General features: G+C 42.4%; 1 protein-coding gene across 1 annotated transcript in view; it reads right to left on the bottom strand.

Moving 5' to 3' along the window:
* Positions 1-9,964: 9,964 nt before the first annotated feature.
* RPIA (ribose 5-phosphate isomerase A) overlaps positions 9,965-22,550 on the bottom strand; it is a 30,578-nt gene continuing 17,992 nt past the window's right edge. Inside the window, exons 4-9 of the mRNA XM_041756725.1 lie at positions 21,829-21,888; positions 19,693-19,757; positions 18,473-18,541; positions 17,624-17,765; positions 15,952-16,051; positions 9,965-10,927 (exon numbers count right to left, since the gene is read on the bottom strand). Of these exons, the coding sequence (XP_041612659.1) occupies positions 10,830-10,927; positions 15,952-16,051; positions 17,624-17,765; positions 18,473-18,541; positions 19,693-19,757; positions 21,829-21,888 (534 nt within the window). The 3' untranslated portion in view covers positions 9,965-10,829. The remainder of the gene's footprint in view (positions 10,928-15,951; positions 16,052-17,623; positions 17,766-18,472; positions 18,542-19,692; positions 19,758-21,828; positions 21,889-22,550) is intronic.

Below are 22,550 nucleotides of genomic sequence, written 5' to 3'. Positions count from 1 at the left end.
TTCCATCACTTGTGAAGCATTTCCTATAATAAATTCCCTTTGTTCGAAACACCTAGAGTGGTTTACTTTCTCAATTAGATCCTATTATATGCCACATCAATAATTTTGTGTTGTCACTTGGTATCATTCTATTAAGTTCTCCTGTATCTTTAGTTCTTTACAATTTTTTTAATGGCTACATAATATCTTATTACATTGCATTACAATGGACTTGCATCATTTGAATTTCCAATGTCTGCTAAAATATAAGACTGGCATGAAAATCTTTAAGCATACATTTATATCCACATTTTTAAGTGTTTACTTCGACTAGATTCTTAGAAAGGATTTAAAAGGAATGATTCATTGAAAGATTCTTGATAGGGCAGCCCGGGTGGCTCAGCGGTTTGGCGAGGCCTTCAGCCCAGGGCATGATCCTGGAGACCCGGGATCGAGTCCCACGTTGAGCTCCCTACATGGAGCCTGCTTCTCCCTCTGCCTGTGTCTCTGCCTCTCTCTCTCTCTCTCTCTCTCTCTCTCTCTGTGTGTGTGTGTGTGTGTGTGTGTCTCATGAATAAATAAATAAAATCTTTTTAAAAATAAATAAATAAATAAAGATTCTTGATAAATATTGCCCAAAAAATCCCCAGGAAGAAAAGTTAGACCAGAGTTTACAAACCTAGCCAGCAGTCTAAGAGAGTTTATCTCACTCTGCCCTCCACAACCCTAATGACATTAATTTATTTGATAATTTGCTGGGCAAAAAAACCCCAAAAAAACAAAAAGGCATCTTGTTACTTTGCTGGGCAAAAAAAACCAAAAAAACAAAAAAACAAAAAGGCATCTTGTTACTGTTTAACTTAGATGTGTTTTGTTTTTATTGTTAATGAGGTAGAACATTTTTTCAGGTGTTTATAAGTCGTGGGCATTTCCTCTTTTGTAAATTATCTACTTTTCTACATAGTTCTTAGTGACTCTCTTATTGACTGGGGCATCAGTCAGTGTTCTGAGATGCAAGCAATAGGAGTTGGCTCTGACAAATGAAGCAGAAATGAGTTTTATTTAAAACATACCATAAAGTTCCAAAATGGATGGGAAGGTTGGAAAATTAGGTTGAAATAGAACCAAGGGAACCTGATAAGCTGGAAATATGACCAAGAACAATTTTAGGAGACTAAAATGGTCTTAATAAATACCAGTGTCGATGCTGCTATCCTGAGGGTTGTTCTTGGCACTGCGGCCATGCAGCACCAAATTCTAGATGCCACCAGCAGAATGAACATTAAACAGTTCTCATATCTTTGTCAATCCCTGTGACAACCTGCAAACTCTGCATCAATTCTTTCCCTCTTCAAGAAGTGGAATCTATCTCTCTACCTCTTTGAATCCAGGCTGGCATTTTGACCTGCTTTAGGCAACAAACGTGAGACTGATATGGTACAATTTCTGAGAAGCCTTGCAGTTTCCATAAGAATGCCCCTTCCAAGAATCCAGTCACCATGCTACGAGGAAGTCCAAGAGGCCCATGGACAGTGAAAGACCTGGGCATTCCCCAGACATTTCAGCCTCCACTGAACTGCCCTGGTTGAAGCCACATGCAACAGAGATGGGCCATCCCCACCAAGCTCTACTCAACTTGCAGGACTGTGTGCAAATGAATGATGGTGGTTTGTTATGCAGCAATAGTAACTGAGATACTGTCTTTACAGGCAAACCCTGGGCAGGAACAGCCAATTGGCAAAGCCTAGGTCCATACCCTGGCTGCCTGAGAGTAGGGAGAATGGACCTTTCCACTTCAGTGGAAGGGCAGGGGAGATATGCCCACAGCAAGCTCACACAGGAAGAATAACACCAAATAGAAATAGGGGGTTCAGGGACACCTGAGTGGCTCAGTGGTTGAGCATCTGCCTTTGGCTGGCTTAGGTTGTGATCCCAGGGTCCTGGGATCAAATCCCACATCAGGCTCCCTGCAGGGAGCCTACTTCTCCCTCTGCCTATGTCTCTGCCTCTGTCTGTGCCTCTCTTGAATAAATAAATAAAATTTTTATTAAAAAAAAGAAATAGGAGATTCAAATGATAGGGAAATTTTTTAAAAATCTGTTAAACTTAATATCTACTTTTTGTATCTGCTTTTTATATACTGATTTTTCTCTACAGATGCTGATAATCATGTCTCCTTCCCAAGAACTACATCCCTTACTTCCATTTTAAATCTTATTGTATATGTAGGATTATTAAACAGTTGATCACTTTATTTTTTTTTAATTTTTTTTTAATTTTTATTTATTTATGATAGTCATACAGAGAGAGAGAGAGAGAGAGGCAGAGACACAGGCAGAGGGAGAAGCAGGCTCCATGCACCGGGAGCCTGATGTGGGATTCGATCCTGGGTCTCCAGGATCGCGCCCTGGGCCAAAGGCAGGCGCCAAACCGCTGCGCCACCCAGGGATCCCCAGTTGATCACTTTAATGGAAACACTTTCAAGTTAACTGGGTTTAGGAAGTTTCAAAGCTCCTGCCCTAAGGGTAAGTAGTGATACTGCCCAATGCCTGGGACAAAACAGCCACAGGAGAGAATATTTCCTGGCACTAGAAGCATCTCTCCTAACCCAGACTTGCTGTGCCCTAAACAGCAGAAAGAAAACATTCCATCAGCCTTTAAAAAAGTCTTCCAGTACTCTGGGAAGCCCCTCAGACCATAGACTCATAACTGTTATCCCTGGTCTGGACTCTTCCTCATCCATCCCACCTATCTCCCTGAAGCCAGCAAATCCTCTGATCAGGCCACTCCACTGCCTAAAACGCCCACTGTAGGATTAAGGCCCACATCCTTAGCTATGGTGAACATGGCCCTTCAGTATATGTCCACTGCCTTCCATTTCTCAACACTTCCCTTGAGGCAGCATTATTGGTGAGCCATACACAGCTCCCCCAAGTTATCTGGATCCACCAGGTCCTCACTAACCCTTGTCTTCACACATTCTGTTCCCACTTCATAGAATGCTTCCTTCCATCTCACTCTTCTCCCCACCACTGCTCCTGGCCTGCTGGGCTTTCACTCTTCCTTCAAAACTCTGCAACTAGAACAGCTACTGAGAAAGTCACTAAAATATATACAGTAAAACAAACAAACAAAAACCAGAGGAATTCAAAAGGTATGCTAAAAAAATACCTATTTAGATCAAAAGAAGATAGTAAAGGAGGATCAAAACAACAACAAAAAGACTGAAGACAATGAAAACATATATCCGTTCAGAGTTGTACATGATTCTTCCCAGCGACATTCACCCTAAAAAGTAGAAATAACCCAAATGTCCATCAATTAGCGAATGGATAAATAAAATGTGGTCTAGCTACAGTGGAATATCATTCAGCAATAAAAAAAAAAAAAGAATGAAATACTGATCCATGATACAACATAAACAAACTTTGAAAACATTATGCTAAATAAAAGCAGCAAGATACAAGATTGTATAAGATTCCATTTTATATGAAATGTCCAGAAGGGGAATCAATAGAGACAGAAGTGAATTCATAGTTGCCTAGGGTTGAGGGGTGGGAGCGGGAGGTATTGGGGGGAAATAGGGAGTGCCTGCTCATGGACACAGGGTTTCTCTTTGGGTTGGTGAAAATGTTGAATTGATTGTGGTGATGCTTACACAACTCTGTGAATATACTAAAAACCACTGACTTGCACACTTTAAATGGGTACTTATAAATTAGACTTCTAACTCACTAAGGCTGAAAAAAATTTTAACTTGAAAAACTCTGTTTCAAGATTCAGGTAAATGACCACCTACTGTACCAGGCTTCCGCAGATAGAACACACACACACACATACACATATCTTAAGTAAACTTATATGGCATTTCATTGAGGCATATAAAATTACTGCAACAATTTTTTCTTTCAGTAAATTCCAGGACAAGAGTTAGTGAACCATTTTAAGAAAAATGTTATAGAATACAACATCCAGATAAAAGTAGAAAGCAGTGAACCTCCATGTACCTATGACTTAGCTCATGGTTTTCCCTATCTACTGTGCCCTCACCAAATCATGTTCATCAAGGAAGGAACCTAGCACAAATGACATAGCAGACAAAGGGCTAGTATCCAAGATCTATAAAGAACTTATTAAACTCAACAGCAAAGAAACAAACAATCCAATCATGAAATGGGCAAAAGACATGAAGAGAAATTTCACCGAAGAAGACATACACATGGCCAACACGCACATGAGAAAATGCCCGCATCACTTGCCACCAGGGAAATACAAATCAAAACCACAAGGAGATACCACCTCACACCAGTGAGAATGGGGAAAATTAACAAGGCAGGAAACAACAAATGTTGGAGAGGATGTGGAGAAAGGGGAACCCTCTTGCACTGTTGGTGGGAATGTGAACTGGTACAGCAACTCTGGAAAACTGTGTGGAGGTTCCTCAAAGAGTTAAAAATAGACCTGCCCTACGACCCAGCAATTGCACTGCTGGGGATTTACCCCAAAGATACAGATGCAGTAAAACGCCGGGACACCTGCACCCCACTGTTCACAGCAGCAATGTCCACAATAGCCAAACTGTGGAAGGAGCCTTGGTGTCCATCGAAAGATGAATGGATAAAGAAGCTGTGATCTATGTATACAATGGAATATTACTCAGCCATTAGAAACGACAAATACCCACCATTTACTTCGACGTGGATGGAACTGGAGGGTATGATGCTGAGTGAAGTAAGTCAATCGGAGAAGGACAAACATTATATGGTCTCATGCATTTGGGAAATATAAAAAATAGTGAAAGGGAATAAAGGGGAAAGAAGAGAAAATGAGTGGGAAATATCAGTGAGGATGACAGGACATGAGAGACTCCTAATTGGGAAATGAACAAGGGGTGGTGCAAAGGGAGGTGGGGGGGTTGGGTGACTGGGTGACAGGCACTGAGGGGAGCACTTGACAGGATGAGCACTGGGTGTTATGCTACATGTTAGTAAATTGAACTCCAATAAAAAATATACAAAAAAAAAAAAAAAAAAAAGGAAGGAAGGAACCTAGCAAATATAAGTCCATAGCAGTTTAACAGCAATTTGGCATCTAATAAGTGTTTTTACAGGTCTCCACCTGTTCAAAGCATGAATTACCTCTTTTAACTCTTGAAACAACCCTAAGAGGTCATATTATTATACCCATTTGACTCTGAGGAAACCAAGACTCTGAGGAAACCAAAATAACTTCTCCAAAAGCTAGTCAGTGGAAGATTGGAATTCTCAACCAAGGTTGGTTAGTATCTTAACCACACCTACCTCTCAGAAAAAGTAGTATAGCACAACTAAAATAATCATTTAACTTAGAAGCTGAAAGAATGGTGTTCTCTTTCCTGGAGTTAAGGTCACTTACAAGGTCAAGAAGCATAGATGAAGTATAGATGGTCTGAGTTCAAACTGGGACTACTGAGTGGACCTCCTGGGGAGCCCTCCCTTTGACTCAATGCTGTGGGCCCTAAGGAACATCCAAGGCCACTGGAGATGCTCAGGCTTGCTCCGAGAAATCAAAGGATCCTTCAAAAATCCAGAACAAGGACACCACCAGAGTTGCCTTGAGTTCTAGAAGCAGAACTCAATAGTTCACCAATAGTCAAGTCATTCACTAGTGTGGCTATTGAACACATGAAAAGTGACGAGTCCAAGATGACATGTGCTCAAGTAGAACACATACTATATTTTGAAGATTTTTTTTTAATTTTTATTTATTTATGATAGTCACAGAGAGATAGAGAGAGAGGCAGAGACACAGGCAGAGGGAGAAGCAGGCTCCATGCACCGGGAGCCCGACGTGGGATTCGATCCCGGGTCTCCAGGATCGCGCCCTGGGCCAAAGGCAGGCGCCAAACCGCTGCGCCACCCAGGGATCCCATATTTTGAAGATTTAGTACAAAATGTCAAACATTGATTACATGTTAAAATAGTAATATTTTAGATATGTTGGATTAAATAAAATATTTTACTGGAATTAATCTCACCCGTGTCTTTGTACCTTTTTAATGTGGCTACGCGAACACTTAAAATTCCATATGTGGCTCACATTTCTGTTGGGCAGTGCTGTTCTGATCATACCTATGCTGCACTGGATGCCAGTGCCCTGCAGGCTCTCACCTTGTGAACACCTGCCACAGATTCACAAAAAAAACAGGGAGCAGCACCACAAGCACAGAGGAACATGGGCCAAGGGCAGTGAAAATCAGATCAGAGCTCTAGAACCTTCAGAAGTCATCCATGACTGGAGACTAGTCCAGCCGGCACTAAGAACAGCTTCTGACATAAAATGAGGATGAGCACAACTCTATTTGAAACTCAGACTGGGACACACCTGAACCTTGGATCTCCCTCAAATGTGGTTCTGTCACCCAGGGAGACATTCACGGGTCTCCCTGCCACTGGGCTAAAGCCGACGGACATGCAGCCAGGGCTCTAGTTCCCAGACATGGAGCTGCTTCCTCTCCCACGTTGCTGCTGAGATGCTCCTCAGTGATCCGACACAGGAATGGGTTTCAATGCTGACTTTATTTCATTCGTCAGTCTGCATTAGGTGTTGTCCACAGAACATGAGAGTTGCCCTTCCAGGGAAGACCCTTCCCTCCCTCTCTGGATTGCACCCCCATCCACTACCCATGTTAACACACACTTCCACCTTCTCAAAGCACCATTACAGATGTTTACTTGCAGAGTCAACCTGGGCACATTTGAATGCTAGGCTATATTGGAGTGTTTTGCTGTCCTGCGATACAAACTGGTTACTAAAAAAGCAAAGGCACTGAACCTATTCAAAAACATCATCTGATTAGCGGGTTAGTGGAGAGTGAAGGCTGACACCATCCTAAATCGGGCTATCTCAGCGGCTAAGTAGGTGTGACAGGAAGCGAGCAAACACAGGCATTTGAAAAGAGTTATGAGAAGTGGTTGTCATGGCATCAATGAAGTCTTTGAAGGCTGGAGCTGCGTTATGGATATCTGGGGCCTGACTCCTCTGTCCCAGTGTCCAATGCCCAGCAAGTGCTCAATATTGTTGATCAAAAAAGAGAAGAGTTGATTATATACAATGTGCAGGCCTGAGGCGCCTGGGTGGCTCAGTTGGCTAAGTGTCTGCCTTCGGCTCAGGTCATGATCCTGGGGCCCTGGAACTGAGCCCTTGTTGGGCTTCTTGCTCAGTGGGGAGCCTGCTTTTCCCTCTCCCTCTACCCCTCCTCACCATGCTCTCTAATAAACAAATAAAATCTTTAAAGAAAAAAAAAAAAAAGAACATGTGGGCCTCCTGGGTCTGGGGTGAGCAGATCCTGAGAAAGAGAAACGCAGCCCTGTACTAGCTACAGTCAGGTCTTGGTGTTGCTATGAGCTGGCCTGGCACCCACAGCGAGGCTGAGGTGTTCTCCTGTGGAACACTAACAATTTCACACAACTCCATCAGACATGGCCACTCTGTGATGTGGTGGGTGAAGACAAAAACTAGAGGACTCCATAATTACATCTCAACATAGACAAAATCTTAAGTGTCCAAATCATAAAAAGGACCAGACATCACCATATTCTGGCTGAGTGCTGCTTCTTTTTCAATTCCAGATTTAGCCTCACTCCATTCTTCTTGCCTTCTTGGTAAAAATTTAAAACACCTGATCACAGAATTCTCCTGCTTCCAATCCAATCCAATCCAATCCAATCCAATCCAATTCAATCCAGAGCAGAGCCCTGCTTCCCTGAGCCCTCCTCCAAAGCACCAGACACAAGCCCAAATCCTCTAAGCCCTAACATGCTCTGATTGAGACACCCCACAGCCCCACATGGCATGTGACTTCCCTCCTTCAATGAGTCAATAAAACCAACTCTGTTCAACTACACATTCCTGAAGAATCTTAGCTAAAGGGAACTCAGTCCTTAACCATCAACACCCTTTCCCAACAGAGCCATGCCTCAGGGAGAAAAGGAAACAAGCATAGGGGAGAACCATCAGTGGTGGCAGAGAAGGATGACTTCTCCAAAGTGCACTTTTCCATGGCTCACCCCAGGCTGGTACAATGTTCTACTCTGTTCTGCCATTAAAGCTCATCCAAAACTAGAAATTAATCTTATAGGATTACCTATCAGCCTACAGACATGTGTGCACACAGAGACCATTTCATTAACTTCAGTAACTGTTTAACAAGTTACTCATGGCTCAAGTTGCAAATAATGGACATAAGAATTAAGGAGTGCAAACAACTGAGTCCTACAACCCTCTTGAATTTGGAGTAAGGCCTGCAGCCAGTTAAGTCTGGCCTGCTTCCAAGTACAGGTTCAGTACAACCTGAACAAGTTACTTAAACTGAACTCCGGTTTCTTACTCTGCAACTGAAGAGAACCACCACCAGGAAGTTGCTGTAAGACCTAAGGGTAAAGGCCCAGAATGATGGCAGGTATGGAACTGTCGCCAGTGCCAGTCACCTGAGAACCCCTTTCCCACCTCTTTCCGACTATGCTGACGATTCCTTCACATCAGTGCTCCATCACAGCATTCCTCAGCCTTCCTGTCTCATCCACCATCCAGAGCATAAAAGGGGTGTTCTGGTCTCTGTCCTCCCTCTCCCACTAGTGCCCACTAGGAATTAGCATGTGATAGCAACGGAGGAAAGATTGATAAATGAATCAAAATTTTTTGAGCTCTAGCTGAAACCAAAATGGAACAGATCTTATTCAAATGCAAGTGATTTTCCCCTTTGATGCCTCCCAGAAGCGTGGCTGTTTAACTGGGTTATAACCTTTTCCAAAAGCCAGACCTGCAGCCTGCCCTATGCCCCTCTGATTCATCATGTGCCTGCAAATTTTTTCCATCCAGTTTATCACTGCAAGATTGCATTTAACAACCATTTTATTGAAGAATCTTCGATCAAAATACACTTGTACAACAAACTTCTATATGTGTGCTTCAAGCATAGCTGGGGTTTTGTGTTTTTTTCAAGAGAAGGAAAACCTCACACCAATGCTCAAAGGGACTGCATTTTGGTCACAGGTGCAAACACCCCTGAAACCCACTGAAAATGCCCATGTGATGTGGAGCATGCAGGTGTTTTTCAGAAACCCAGTTTAACTTTGTTCTTTATCCCTGAACTTAACCCATGCTACAAGGGCTTTAAAGGATTTCAAACATTAGTTCTATCAAGTTTTCTTGGCTAAGATCTTGTGCCCATTTTGTGCAAAACTTATCTAGACTAGAAGAGGCTTAAAAACTAGAGCTCTCCTAACAACAGGCTTCCTAACAAAGTATGAGGCAATCATTTTTAAAAAGCACTTTAGAGTGAAGAGAAAGACAAAGAACTTGGTAAGAAAAAGAGAGCCTCTAAACCCAATTCTGTTAACTTTCATTCAGCGACCTGGATTAGTAGGGACTGAGACGCCAGTACGCTGGGTAGTTACAATCCAAGGCTCCCAATGGAGGGCACCCCGAGGGAAAGGACTGTCCTGAGTATAGTGCAGGGGTGATAAGGGCCCTCAGCACAAACACCTAGCAGGCTGGGCTCCTCAGTCCCATCCAGAATTACCACCCAACTGATGGAGGCCTTCCCTCTCCCCATCTCTGACACTTTCTGGACAGTGCACTGCCCTCTAGGGCACACGATCTGAAGATCAGTGAGAGATCAAGGAGGGAATACAAGGAACCTGTTTCATGCTCACCAGCTTCTGGGACTGAGGGTCTGACTAATAATATGACACTTGGGAATAACTGGTGACTTCTGTTCAGCTGAGTTATCTTCCATTAACAAAGAAAATAATGTCTTGTTTGACAAAGGCCTATGGAATAAAACTGATGTCAAGCTCGCTCAGAAACAAAGGAAATATTTACTTAGTCTTTGGTTCAAGATTTCTCAAGTAAACTCTGCCTCTTCTCAAAGATCCAATGTAAACTGGTGAAAAGTTGATCCCTATTTTACTGCAAAACTTCTGCAAACAGTAAAGACAAAGAGTCAAAACGGCACCATACTGTTTTATTTCAACTTTCAAACAATGTATGGAGATGACTTCTGATGGTGAACCATGCAAATAATAATAAAGGAACAGAAAAAAATATTAACAACAAAAAGACAATGATTTAAAAGTATTTCACATTTCACAGCAGTGCTTTGGCAGTACTGGCAAGTATTTCTGGCCAACTGCTTCCCACGACAGGGGTCTGAAAGAACCCCCGGATCTTAGCAAAAGAACCAGTTTCTCCCTGACAGTTTACACTCTGAGTCACTATACACCACACTGCTCCACTTGCCAGACTCTTGTAAACCTCATCTTAAAACAGGGACCCAAGGATTGTGCGTGATCACAACAAAAACTAAGGACAAAACAATGTGGTAGAAAAGTAAACTCTAATGTTTCCAGTAAGGCATCAGGGAATCACTGCTGGCTGGGCCCTTCATTTTACCAGTTTTCTTAAAGAAAAGTTTTGATTTACATTTCTCAGCACACCCAATATTCAGAAGCTTAACCAGCAGACTCAAGTTAAAAGTTTAAAAGACAGTCCTCTTCCTGTTTGTGGGTTTTTGTTTTTTTTTTTGTTTTTTTTTGTTTTTTGGTAAATGTTTCATATATAAAACATGAAATCAAGTTCTACTTTAAAAAAACTGAGTATTTTTAATAGTAAAAATATATATGTTTATATTTCTCTTTTTAAAAAGACATTAAATAACAATACTTTAGAAGACTGGAGTTAACCCCCCCACCCCGCCCTGCCAGCCGTCTGTCTGGCACAGATGCATTAAGGCAAAGGCTCCTGGAGAGGCATGTCTACCTCAGCTGCACACTGGGGGTTCAAGGTGAACACGCTCCACTCTTGCAGGGTCAGTAGAAAGGCTTCTCCCTCATGTTCACAGAGCCATCCTGCATCCCGAAGTAGACTCTCTCAGCCATGTTAATGAAAAGGCCTGTGTCCACCACGCCTGCAAGATGAAAGATGAAAAAAAGCCTTAGGTTTCAGTTTCTCAAGGCAAGAAGAGAGTCAAGGACCATACAGTCAGTAAGAGCAATACTCTGAGCAGCACTGGACAAATGACAGCTCTGAAGTCTTTCCTCTCTCGGAACAATGAAAAAGATTCTGATTATTTTTAATTCTTCTTACAATCCCTTTCTCCCCTGCCATCTTGGCTTTCTATGCTATCCAAACATGCCAACTTTTTTCCTGCCTCAGAGCCTTTGCTCATGCTATTCTGTTTGCTGGACTATTCATCTTTGAGCACTTCAAGGGGATGGTTCTTCTCTGTCCTTCGGCTATCAGATGATAAGTCCTCTCTTCAGAGAGGTCCTATGTGACTACTCTAAGTAACCCCTGCTCCCATTTATTTTCCTTTTTTCTTTAAATTGAAGTTGACATATATGGCTAGAGTATGTTTCAGGTATAAAGTGATTCAACAATTCTGTACCTTACATGTGTTCACAGTGGTAAATGTAGTTTCCAGCTGTCACCATATAAAGTTATTACAATATTACTGACTCTATTTCCCATACTGTGCTTTACATCTCCGGGACTTACTTATTTTATAACTCTAAGTTTAGACTTCTTAATCCCCTCTACCTATTTTGTCTATACCTCTGCTCCTCCTCTATGAAAACCAGTTTGTTTCTGTTTTTGTTGTTGTTTTTTTCAAACTTGTCTTATTTTATAGATCCCACATGTAAGTGAAATTATATGGTATTTTTCTATGACTTACTTCACTTAGTATAACACCCTCTAGGTCCATCCACATTGTTGGAAATGGTTTGATCTCATTCTTTTTTATGGCTGAATAATATTCCATTGCACATACAAACCAAATCTTTATCCACTCATCTGTCAACAGACACTTCTGTTGCTCCCCTATCTTGGCTATTGTAAATAATGCTGCAACAAACACAGATGCATGTATCTTTCCAAATTATTGTTTTCATTTCCTTTGGGTAAATATCCAGCAAAACTGTTAGACCATCTAATACTTATATTTTTAATCTTTTGAGGAACCTCCATATGGTTTTCCATAGTAGTTACACCAACCTACATTCAATCAACAGAGAATGAGGGTTCCCTTTTCTCCACATCCTCACCAACATTTGATTTTGGGGTTGTTAGTTTTGTTTTTTTAAACATTTGTTATTTCTTAGTTTTGATTCTAGCCATTCTGACAGTTGTAAGGTGATATCTCTCTGTGGTTTTAATTTGGATTTCCCTGGTGATTAGCAATGCTGAACATCTCTTGATGTGATTGTTAGCCATCTGTATGTCTTCTCTGGAAAAATGTCTATTGAGGTCCTCTGCCCAGTTTTATTTGGATTATTAGTTTTTTGTATTGAGTTGTAAGAGTTCTTTATATATTTTGGATTTTAACTCCTTATTGGATATATCACTTGCAAATATGTTCTCCCATTTAGTAGGCTCCCTTTTCATTTTGTTGATGGCTTCCTTTGCTGTGCAAAAAGCTTTTCAGTTTGATGTAGTCCCAGTAGTTTATTCTTGCTTTTCTTTTCCTTGCCTGGAGAGAAAGATCCAGAAAAAAATGTTGCTAAAGCCAATGTCCAAGAGATTACTGCCTATGTTTTTAGGAGTTTCATGGCTTTAATGTCATATTTAACCCCATTGAGTTTATTTTTGAGAGCTGTAAGAAAGTGGTCCAGTTTCATTCTTTTGCATGTAGCTGTCCAGTTGTCCCAGTGTCATTTGTTGACGACTGTCTTTTCCCCACTGTATATTCTTGCTTTCTTTGTCATAGGTTAATCGACCATAGATGCATGGGCTTATTTCTAGACTTTCTATTCTGTTCCATTAATTAATGTGTCTATTTTTGTGGCAGTACCATCCTGTTTCAATTATTACAGCTTTGTTGTATATTTTGAAATCTGGGATTGTGATACCTCCAGCCCTGCTCTTCTTTCTCAAGATTGCTTTGGCTATTTGCACACCCAGTTATCTTCAATCACACTATCAGCCTTAAAGGTTTTCCCACAAAGTGCTAGAAGATATTTGCAATGCATATATCCAACGAAAAACTCGCATCAAAATATATAAATAATTTCTCCAAATCAATAAGACAGACCACCTCGTAGAAAAATGGGCCAAAGACTTAAAGAGGTACTTTACAAAAGAGGCCATGTAAAATGTCCAATAAAATGGTGTTCGAACCATCAGGAAAACAAGTTTGATGGACAAGTGTATAGGAAAAATTGCTAGTAAAGGGGTAAATTGGTGCAATCCATGCAGGGCAAGTTTAGCACCATCTAACAGGGGAAAAAATGGAGGGAAAGAAGGAAGAGACTTTTCACCATTTATTCTTATAATCTTGAAGAACATCAACTAAAAAAGATTTTAAAACTGAAACTTAGCAAGAAGGTTCCCAATACATAAAAAAAATACCTATCAGTGAGAAAGAGTCATGAAGCAGAGAAAGGAGCTGCTGAGAAACATAGGGCTCTGGCACACCACTGCACCAACTGAAGTCTCCCAAAGGAAGCACAGGGGACACACAAGACCCATCCTTTTCAACAATTCTGTTAATGCAAGGTGACAGCTTCCCCCTGATCCAAAAGAAAGTCAAACCAGATTCAGAAAAGGCTTCAGAGAAAGAGCAGAGATGAATGGCAGGAGCCAAGTCTGATCTTAGGGCACCCCATCTTCAGGTTACTGACCCACCCAGTAGTGGAAAGGGCAGACAGAGGTGGCTTACTGTGAGCAAGGGGCCAAGAACCCACAAGCTTTGGCCCTTCTACAGAGCCTCTGTGCTCTGGGTGGAACCCAGTGGCATATCCAAGGGAGGAAGTGACTAGGCAGGCACCAGTACAGCTGTCCTGTAAGTGTCTTCAGACACACAAATGTACACAGGGCAAGGGCAGGGTGACAGGGACGGGCCGGGTGACAGGGACAGACATGGAAACTTGCCCTGCTCCCCTTCCCTGGATTTTGGTCCAGCAGTATCAAAACAGACAGACCAGGGAAAGAAGAGAGAGAACAGGAGAAACAACAAATCACACCAATGCTTCTGGTGGCAGGATTTAACATCTAGCCTCTCTTTTTCATTTTCTTCAGTTGAAGTTCCTACTAAGATTCTGAACTTCTCTAGGCTTGTACTTAATTGAGTAAAAATAAGTAACTTCTCAGTAAGTAGGTTACTTCTACTTACTGAGGCAGAGGGCAAATACGGGAGAAACTTCCTCATGGAAGGACAGCTCAATGTCTCAATAAGCCAAGAAAGGTTCTGATCTGAGCAGGAGCAACAGAGCTACCTAGTGGGCACTGCAAGAAATCCACCTCCAGAGAAATCAAGCCCCCACTGGTGAGCTGCTCCTATGCAATCCCCTGGTCTATCTGCATTATCATTAGGGGCAAATGTTTCCATCTGCTTATGGTGACCTCTACCTCTTCTCTTCCTCTTGCCCTCTTGGCTCATTACTTCTTCTATTAAATGAGAGTACTGAGAGAAAAAGCCTAATACAACTCTTCTTTTTTGCTTAATAAATCTGCTCCAAGACTGTCAGTCAAAGGAAAAGAGCAGACTAAATTTATAGTAAGGTTGGAAAAATTAGCTTATTACATGGCATATAGTCACATTATTTTCATTCCTAAATAGCATGGATTACTTAGAATCTAGCATATTTAACAATACTATCCTTTCTTCCTAGGGATGTGTTCATTCAACAAACACTCCTTTATGTGCTAGGCATCTTTTTAACTCATTTAATCCAAAAATCCTATGAAGTAGGCACTTAAATTAGCTTCTTTCACAGAGGAAGAAACTGAGTCACAAAGACATCAACTAACTGCACAAAATTCACACTGGCAGAGTGAGGCTGGGTTAGGAACCCCATCAGGCAGTCTGCTCTTGAATCTACTATTAGCCACTACAATCTGCTAAACTGATCTTACCTGCCCCATTAGCTTGTTCTGGCCCAAGAATATTCTATGCCATGGACTATTTCCAGTCAGAGTCTTAGTCTCTCAAAATCCTAAGACTAATGTCTCTCACATCTGCTCCCTCCATCCAATCCCCTTGCATGGACCTTTGATACCTCCTCTGGCCTGGATGCCTGACTCACCTCTACACTGCCCACCCAGCCTCACCCACGGCCCCAGACCCCTACTATTAGCATTAGAGGCTCTCCCACCCAGAGGTGCCATACCACCCCTCCTCAACTCAAAGAAATAAGGACTCCCTCTTGGCACTGTAGCCCTTGGGCAAGTCATGTAATCTTCCATGATCCATGTTCTCCTTTATAACTATCTCATCCAACTGGACAATCAAATAAGACATTTTTAAACACTTAATGCAATGTCTAGATTACACTATGCCAAAGCATAGATCAAAAGCCACCTCTCTTCCTTAACTTTCTCACACACTCTCCAAAGGAAGCAACCTATGTGCACTCTAGACTCTTGATATTTCTCTAGCAAATTTAGCATTCCATCTTATTTGTAGGCATGGCTTCTACATAGCCATGCACACTCTCCCTAGGTATATGTGAACTCTCCTTGAGTCAGATTCCAAGTTCTATAGATGGAGCATTCCCTGTAACATGTGGCACAGCACCCAGCCTATGGTACATATCTAATGAGTGTGGGTGAACAGAGTCATTATTCCCCACTGCTCAAGACAGCCTACTTCTTGAAATGAAAGAGGCTATAGTTAAGCTTCTGGAAGGGAAGGCTCTATGCAGAGAGGGTGAGCTTATTTTAAGGCAAATCCCCTCTGATACTCCATCAGCTCTAGGCCTCTCCCAACTAAAATGGGTTGTAAATGCACAACCAACAAGCTGCTAGGTAAGCAATAACTATTGGGGGGTGGGGAGGAATCAAAGGCATGAAGTCAGAAACTCCAAGCATAGCACAAAGGAAATTCTTCTTTCCAACCAAGTCTTACAAAACCCTGTGCCTCCTATGGCCAGGGGACAGTTACAAAGTGCTTGGGTGTCTATTCTCAATGAACACTACTGGGATCACATTTACCTGGGATCATTTTGATAGCTGTGTTTACTTCACTCCACTTATGCACCCGATCGAACTTCCAGTCAAGGATAAAATTCCCATTATCCGTCACCACGGGACCCTAGAAGGTATGATTTTCCACATTTACAGAAGTTATAAATACAGGTAGGGAGAGAAAGAGGGGCAAGAAAGTGAAAGGGAGGCCCACAGACAAGTATCTTAATTAACCTGCTCCAGCCAGTACCCCAACCTCCTGCTTTCTAGAAGGCAGTGCTATGAAGAAGTAATGAGCAGGAACTCTGGCATCAAAATTTGAGTCTTGAAGCCACATAGGTATAGAGGAGGCTCAGAGGAGCTATTAACCTCTGTGAGCCTCAGATTCCTCAACTACAAAAAGAGGATAATGATACATACTTGAGAAAGCAGTTTATGTATAAACCGTAGGGGTAAGCATTTACCACAGTGAGGGCTCATAGAACGGGTTCACTAATTGGCTAATAATAGCCAATTGGCTATTACTAGAATGAAAAACTAGAACAACAGAAGCAGACTATCCACACGGTGGATATTCTCACTGCTTCACATTAGGTGCCCAGTAAAAAATAAGGCAGTGCTATTGCACCCATCACTTCACCTCGCAGGCAGTCCCACCAAAAGAGGAAGCAGAGACGTGTTCTGGGCTCCAAAAAAGAGCAGAGGGTAGTTTTAGATAATTAACCCAAAATTCCTCCACAGCTTTGGGCACTAGTAGGCATTTGGGACCACGAATGTGGACAGAGCACTACAGTCACAGGCAAGGAAACTAGGCTGCTCCTGCAGGTTGGAGGTGAGGGGATGGGAGATCAGTGAAGAGCCCCAAGAAGGCTGCTGGGTTCCTGTCTGGAGTCACCCCAGCCATGAGAGAGAACCCCCTTCTCCAACAGTCTCCTCCGAACCTCTCAGCTACAGAGGGAACTAGACCCAGAGCTCTGCATAACCACTAGAATTAGGACTGATTTTTAAAACATCAGAAAAACGCCAGGAAAAAAAAATCAACATAAAAATGCATCAGGGTAAAGTCACAGATAATCTGTTTTCTGTATCTTCTAAACTTGTTATAAAGTCATATCTATAAATACAGTTAGCTTTTGGGTTATTACTTTTGCTTGTTTATTTAAGTGTAAGAGGAAAAAAAAGTTCTGTGCAGCCCACTTTAGAAGTAGAAGAGAAACATTTGCACTAAGTTTCCAAAGCGTATTCCTAAGGAATAGTTCACATCCCCCAGGAAATTCTACTTCTTGTCACAGAATGAAGTAAGAGGAGAAAAGGAAAATTATACCATGGAACCTGGAAAACTTCCTGCCCTGGGGTGCCTCCCAAAGCCATTTTTAGCCACTGGGAAGCACAGTGGTCCAGACCACAAGGTACAAAGATCCCATCACCTGAGGACTATAAGACCCCAAGGGACCAAGAAAAAGAATCAATTCCCTCACTTGTACAGAGAATATGCACTGCATTAAGTGTCATATTATCTACACGAGTTTGAATATAAGAACTAATAAAGCTAGTACTCTAAAAATAAACCAATAATCTGAATAAAAATAAATAAAAGCTGACTACCCAGGCTATACACAGAGGGACCTAACTGAAACAAAAGGGAGGACACCACATCAAGAAGCTAGAATGCCCTTGAGAAACCTCCCTGACCACTTACTGCCTTGTTGATAGCCATCCGAAGTTCAATCACGCCCCCAAACTTCTGGGTCACAGCTCGGCTTACAGGAACATAGGCCATTGGGATGACCTCAATGGGGATTCCCTTGTGCCACTGATCCCCGAGATTCTTTGAATCTTTCCTGGAAAGAAAGTCAGAAAGTACAATAAATATAAATAAACTCAATGGTATAGACAAACACCAAATTCAGACATAGTAAGTGGGCAGAGAGCAGGGAAACACACCGGGCTGCTAATATTTGGGCTGTTTTACTAGTTAAGAAATGAGGTATTTCAAATAAATATGACTTTTAAAAATGTTAAAACTGGTTATGACTAGCTTGTGGCTATCCAGGTATTTATTATTTATGTTCTTTCTACAGTAATAATATCTTGTAAGTCAATACAATTTTTTTTTTTTAATTAACATGCTCAGCATAAGCACCATCTACCAGACTCCTTGAAGGAGAATCTGAGAGCCTGGTCAAAGACTCTGCACAACACAAGTTATGTGCGAGTCCAGAGGAAGCAGAGCATGCTGAGTCACTGCCCGTGGGCAGGGCCTGTCCTTCCTACAAGGATCAAATGAGTGATATATGAGGACATGCTCTTGTCACAAGAGTGACAAGCTATTTCCTCCTCCTTCCAATGGACACAAAACATAGCAATATGTACCTTCAGTATGAAAATGGAACAAAATCCTTCAAGACACTCCCTCAGTCTTAGCCATCAGTCTCAGAAAGCCAGACAGCCCCTCCATTTCTCTATCCTCCTCTATAAAATGGGGATGAGGTTGGGGTGTGATCTACCCCTGCCCCCAGTGGACAGCTCAGAACACTCAACATTGTACCTGAAGTCGGCGATCACGATGAAGCGACTGGCATAGCCGGCCACAATTTTCTCTTGGGTCAGACAGCCTCTGGGGATGGGAAGAGGCAAACAAATACAGGGTCGGACACAAACTCAATTTGAAAACTAAGGTCAGATACAGGAAACCCAAATCTACTTAATGAGAAATTGAATTTATAATTTTTAAAGGGAGATCCTCAACTCCATCATGCTGGGCAATGGACTAAACTGTGTCCTTCCCAATTCCATATATTGAAGCCATAACTCCCAAGTGCACATTACTTTAAGGAAGTAATTATGGTTAAAAGTGTTTGGAGGGGTGGAGGAGTCTGGTCTGATAGGATTAATGTCCTTAACAGAACAGACACCAGAGAGCTCACTTGCTCTCTCTCCACCCTGAGGGCACAATGATAAGGCAGCCAACTCAAGCCAGAAGTCTCCAGAATTCTTAAAAATTACTTGTTGCTGAAGCCACCCAGACCACAGCATTTTGTTAAGGCAGCCTGAGCTAAGACATGTTGCTTCTGGTAAATGAGCCTATGTCTGGGAGAAATGGATCCCAGTCAGGCCAGGCACACTCCTATCTAAAATATATCTGTGCTCAAGGAAAAGTCATCTGAGCATGGATGGCATGAATGGAAGGGTCTATAACTTAAGAAGGACAAGCTTTGAACAACCTTTCCTATCTACTATTTGACAGTTGGGGTGATGAAGCAGAGTGTACGGTATGATTCTAAATTACAATAGCGGAGCAGGACTTTGCCTTCTTCAATCCATCATTCCCTACCACCTAATCAACATTTAAGAAATACTCAATAAATGTTTTCCAAGTGAATAAATAAATGTACGACTAACTGCTCACAGAGGTTAAGAGCAGCTTTAAGCAAAGATCACACACTAATTCCCACAGACCTAATAATCTACCCCAACAACATATCTGGTTTAATTCATACAGTTTTTAAAATTTGAGTCAGCAGAAGAATGCAGATACAGAGAACTCAGTAAGATGAATAATCTCACTGAAGAGACCCAGGTTCCTGGTCAGCAGACTGCTACTCATAACTAGAAATGCCAAACTGGCTCTAACAAACATCAACTTCCTAGAAAAAAGACAAGCTCACATACATCACAGTGGCCATTTGTTTATTCTGTCTTCCACCTTGCTTTGCTAAGGATTAACTGGCAGATACTCCTCAGCAAGAAAGTCCCCACAACACTCACCCACCACCCTTGATGAGATTGAGATCAGCATCTACTTCATCAGCACCATCAATTGCGAGGTCAATCTGTGGGAGGGGAGAAGAAAGATACAGAAACTGCTGAGAGCCATTAGAGGGGAGGCTCTGTGCAAAGCTTGAAAATGTAATAACTCATCAGATCCTCAGCAGCCCTATTAGTTAGGTAGAGTTATTCCCATTTAATCAGTCAAAAAACAGGCTCTGAGAGGTTAAGCTATTCCACTAAGGTCACCAAGAAACAAATATGGAGCCTGGAAGCCACACATGGGTCTAGTTCTTACCCACATTACACTCCCTTTTCTCATTGATAGGCATCTCTGTGGATGAGCTAGAATTATTAAGAGTACACAATCCCAATGTGGGTGACATCACCCCCAAGTACAGAAAAGATACACAGTATACCTGTGGTATTAAAATTTCACTGGAGGGGGGCAACAGAAAAAAGGCCGAGAAACACTGATTCAGAAGTCTCCATGCTAAAGTGGCAAAAGTAAAGGCAGTTTCCAGCACAGAGAGAAAACCCAATGAAGAGTTATAAAGCTGACACACATTTGATCTGCAATTGGAAATTATCTGAGGCACCCTGACTATGACCCCGCCAAAGCACCTGTCCAGGCATGCCCACTCCCACTGTTAGGAAATTCTACCACCAACCCCAGGAGCAGTCAGGGGCAGGTGGGTTCATTCATCTTTCAAGATCTGAAATCAAGGAAGCTAAGTATTTCGTGACACTCCTGGACTCCAAGTAGACAGTGTGGGAGTCTTAAGTATGGTTATTTAAAGCAGCTGTATGAAGAAACCTCAGGGTACAAGTCAGTTTAAGCTGCCTGGCATGGCACAAGTATAAAGTGCACAAAGTTTCAGCTTCACCTCGTTTCCATGCTTTCAGATTCTGCTCTTTGTCTGAAAAGAGAGGCTATACTGCTTCTCCGCACCCTGCACTAACCCCAGGGCCAGGCTACATCATGGCAACTCTTGGGGGCCTGGAAGACTGCAACCTTCTTTGTGTGAGTTCCAGGCCTACCTTCAGCCCAAACCACTCTCCTCACAGTGCTGAACACTGACTCACACTCTACCCTGGCTCTGCCCACAGAAATCCCCCAGTGAGCCCTTCCCATGGTTCTTAATAAACTCTCTAAGACCCACGTGTACCAGGACAACACAGATTAGTAGACCATCGGGTCCCCATCTGCAGTCTGGTTCTCAAGCTGCCATAACCCCTTCCCACTCTTCCAGTCCAGCCTCTCCTCTCCCACCATGCACCAATGAATACCACTCACTCGGTCCTTACCACCCCAGCCAGCCTAGGGGTTATCCACATATGCCCAATGCCCCGGGTTCTCAACTACTCCTCTCTGGAATGCTCTCTCCTGCTATGGCCACCCTGCCTTCACAGTTCTGCTCAAACCTCACCTCTCCCCACAAAACCTAGTAGCATTGCTCTAGAGCCAAAAGCATCTGAATTCATATTCAGGCTCTACCAATTGCAGAAAGCGTGGCTTTGACAAATGGCTTGCCCTCTCTATGTCTTTTTCACACCTGTAAAATGGGGTAATGATGGTATGCACCCTCAAGACTACTGGAGATATTAAGTAGTTGAATACAAACATAGTACTTAGCATAATACATAGTATACAGGAAGGGCTCAGCAAAAGCTAGTTGTTAATATGCTGCTCACTCTCATCAAGTTCAGTTTCCTCTGAATTGCCCATGTGTTTAATAACCATCTTTGCCACAACACTTAATTATAATCTGTTTGCAAATTCCATGGCTGCCTCAGATGATTACTTCTTATCTCCACCTAGCGGTAAGCTCCGTGGGCTAGCTCACTCATACTTCTGTACAAGGATCCCCGGAAGCTCTGGGTCCAGCCCTGGGTTTGTCCAATCCCCCTTCACTACACTCATACTGAGCCCTCAGGGTTAAACCACGGGGAATGTACTGGAAACTAACAACCTCTCCTCTTGTGACCTTAGCCAAATTTAATACTCAAAATCCCAGGAGAAAATCTAGTATGACTCACTGACCTTTCTCCTAGACTCAACAAGATATCCAGAGCCCATGAGCAAGTGACAGCCATAAGAAAGGATGAAGACACAGCAGCCCAACCCTCTCTTACCTCTGGGTGTCGGTCCAGGTCACTGAGAGTCAAGCCATATTGCAAGATGAGCTGACGGGCCTGTGGAAGACAAGAAAAAGCACCATAATCATTTGCTCTGAACACGTGGCAAAGATTCTCAGCATTCTTTTGGATTTCAGTGTCTGACACAGAGTCCTGAACAAGGCTCCCTCCTAAATCCACTGGGTCCACTAAGAAGTAGGAGATATAGCTCTATGAATGGCAAAACTAAGTTAATTCATCCTGGGAGCCAGAAGAAGGCAAATAGCACACAGTGAAGGCTCCCAATGCCAGGCTAAGAGTTCCTTCTCTGTGACCTGCTATTTAAGACAATGTCATGGACTCCTAAAGCTTATGGTAATAGAGTATTTAAAAACAAAACAAAACAAAAAACCTTCCTAAAATAAGAACTGAATTGATACAGAGTGATTTCCAGGCTACCATGTTTAATGAAAATAAGCAAAAGAATATATACACTCAGCAGACTGTATCAAAGGCAGGATGTCCAGAATGGCTAAATGAGCTCAGCAAATTGAGAACACCACACTGGGACAGTCCTAGGACTCACTTTATAGACATGCCTCATATTAACAGTTCAAAGGGTCTGACAAAAGGCAAGAGCAGTGGTTACCACCACCATGTGGCCCTGAGGGGGACTGACAGCTGAAATAAATATACCTTGAACCTTGGAGGTTGACAACCCAAAGCCAAGTGATAAGGAT

Source organism: Vulpes lagopus, chromosome 5 (genome assembly GCF_018345385.1).
Source record: "Vulpes lagopus strain Blue_001 chromosome 5, ASM1834538v1, whole genome shotgun sequence".
NCBI lineage: Eukaryota > Metazoa > Chordata > Mammalia > Carnivora > Canidae > Vulpes > Vulpes lagopus.
This window is presented reverse-complemented; position numbering and strand designations above follow the sequence as displayed.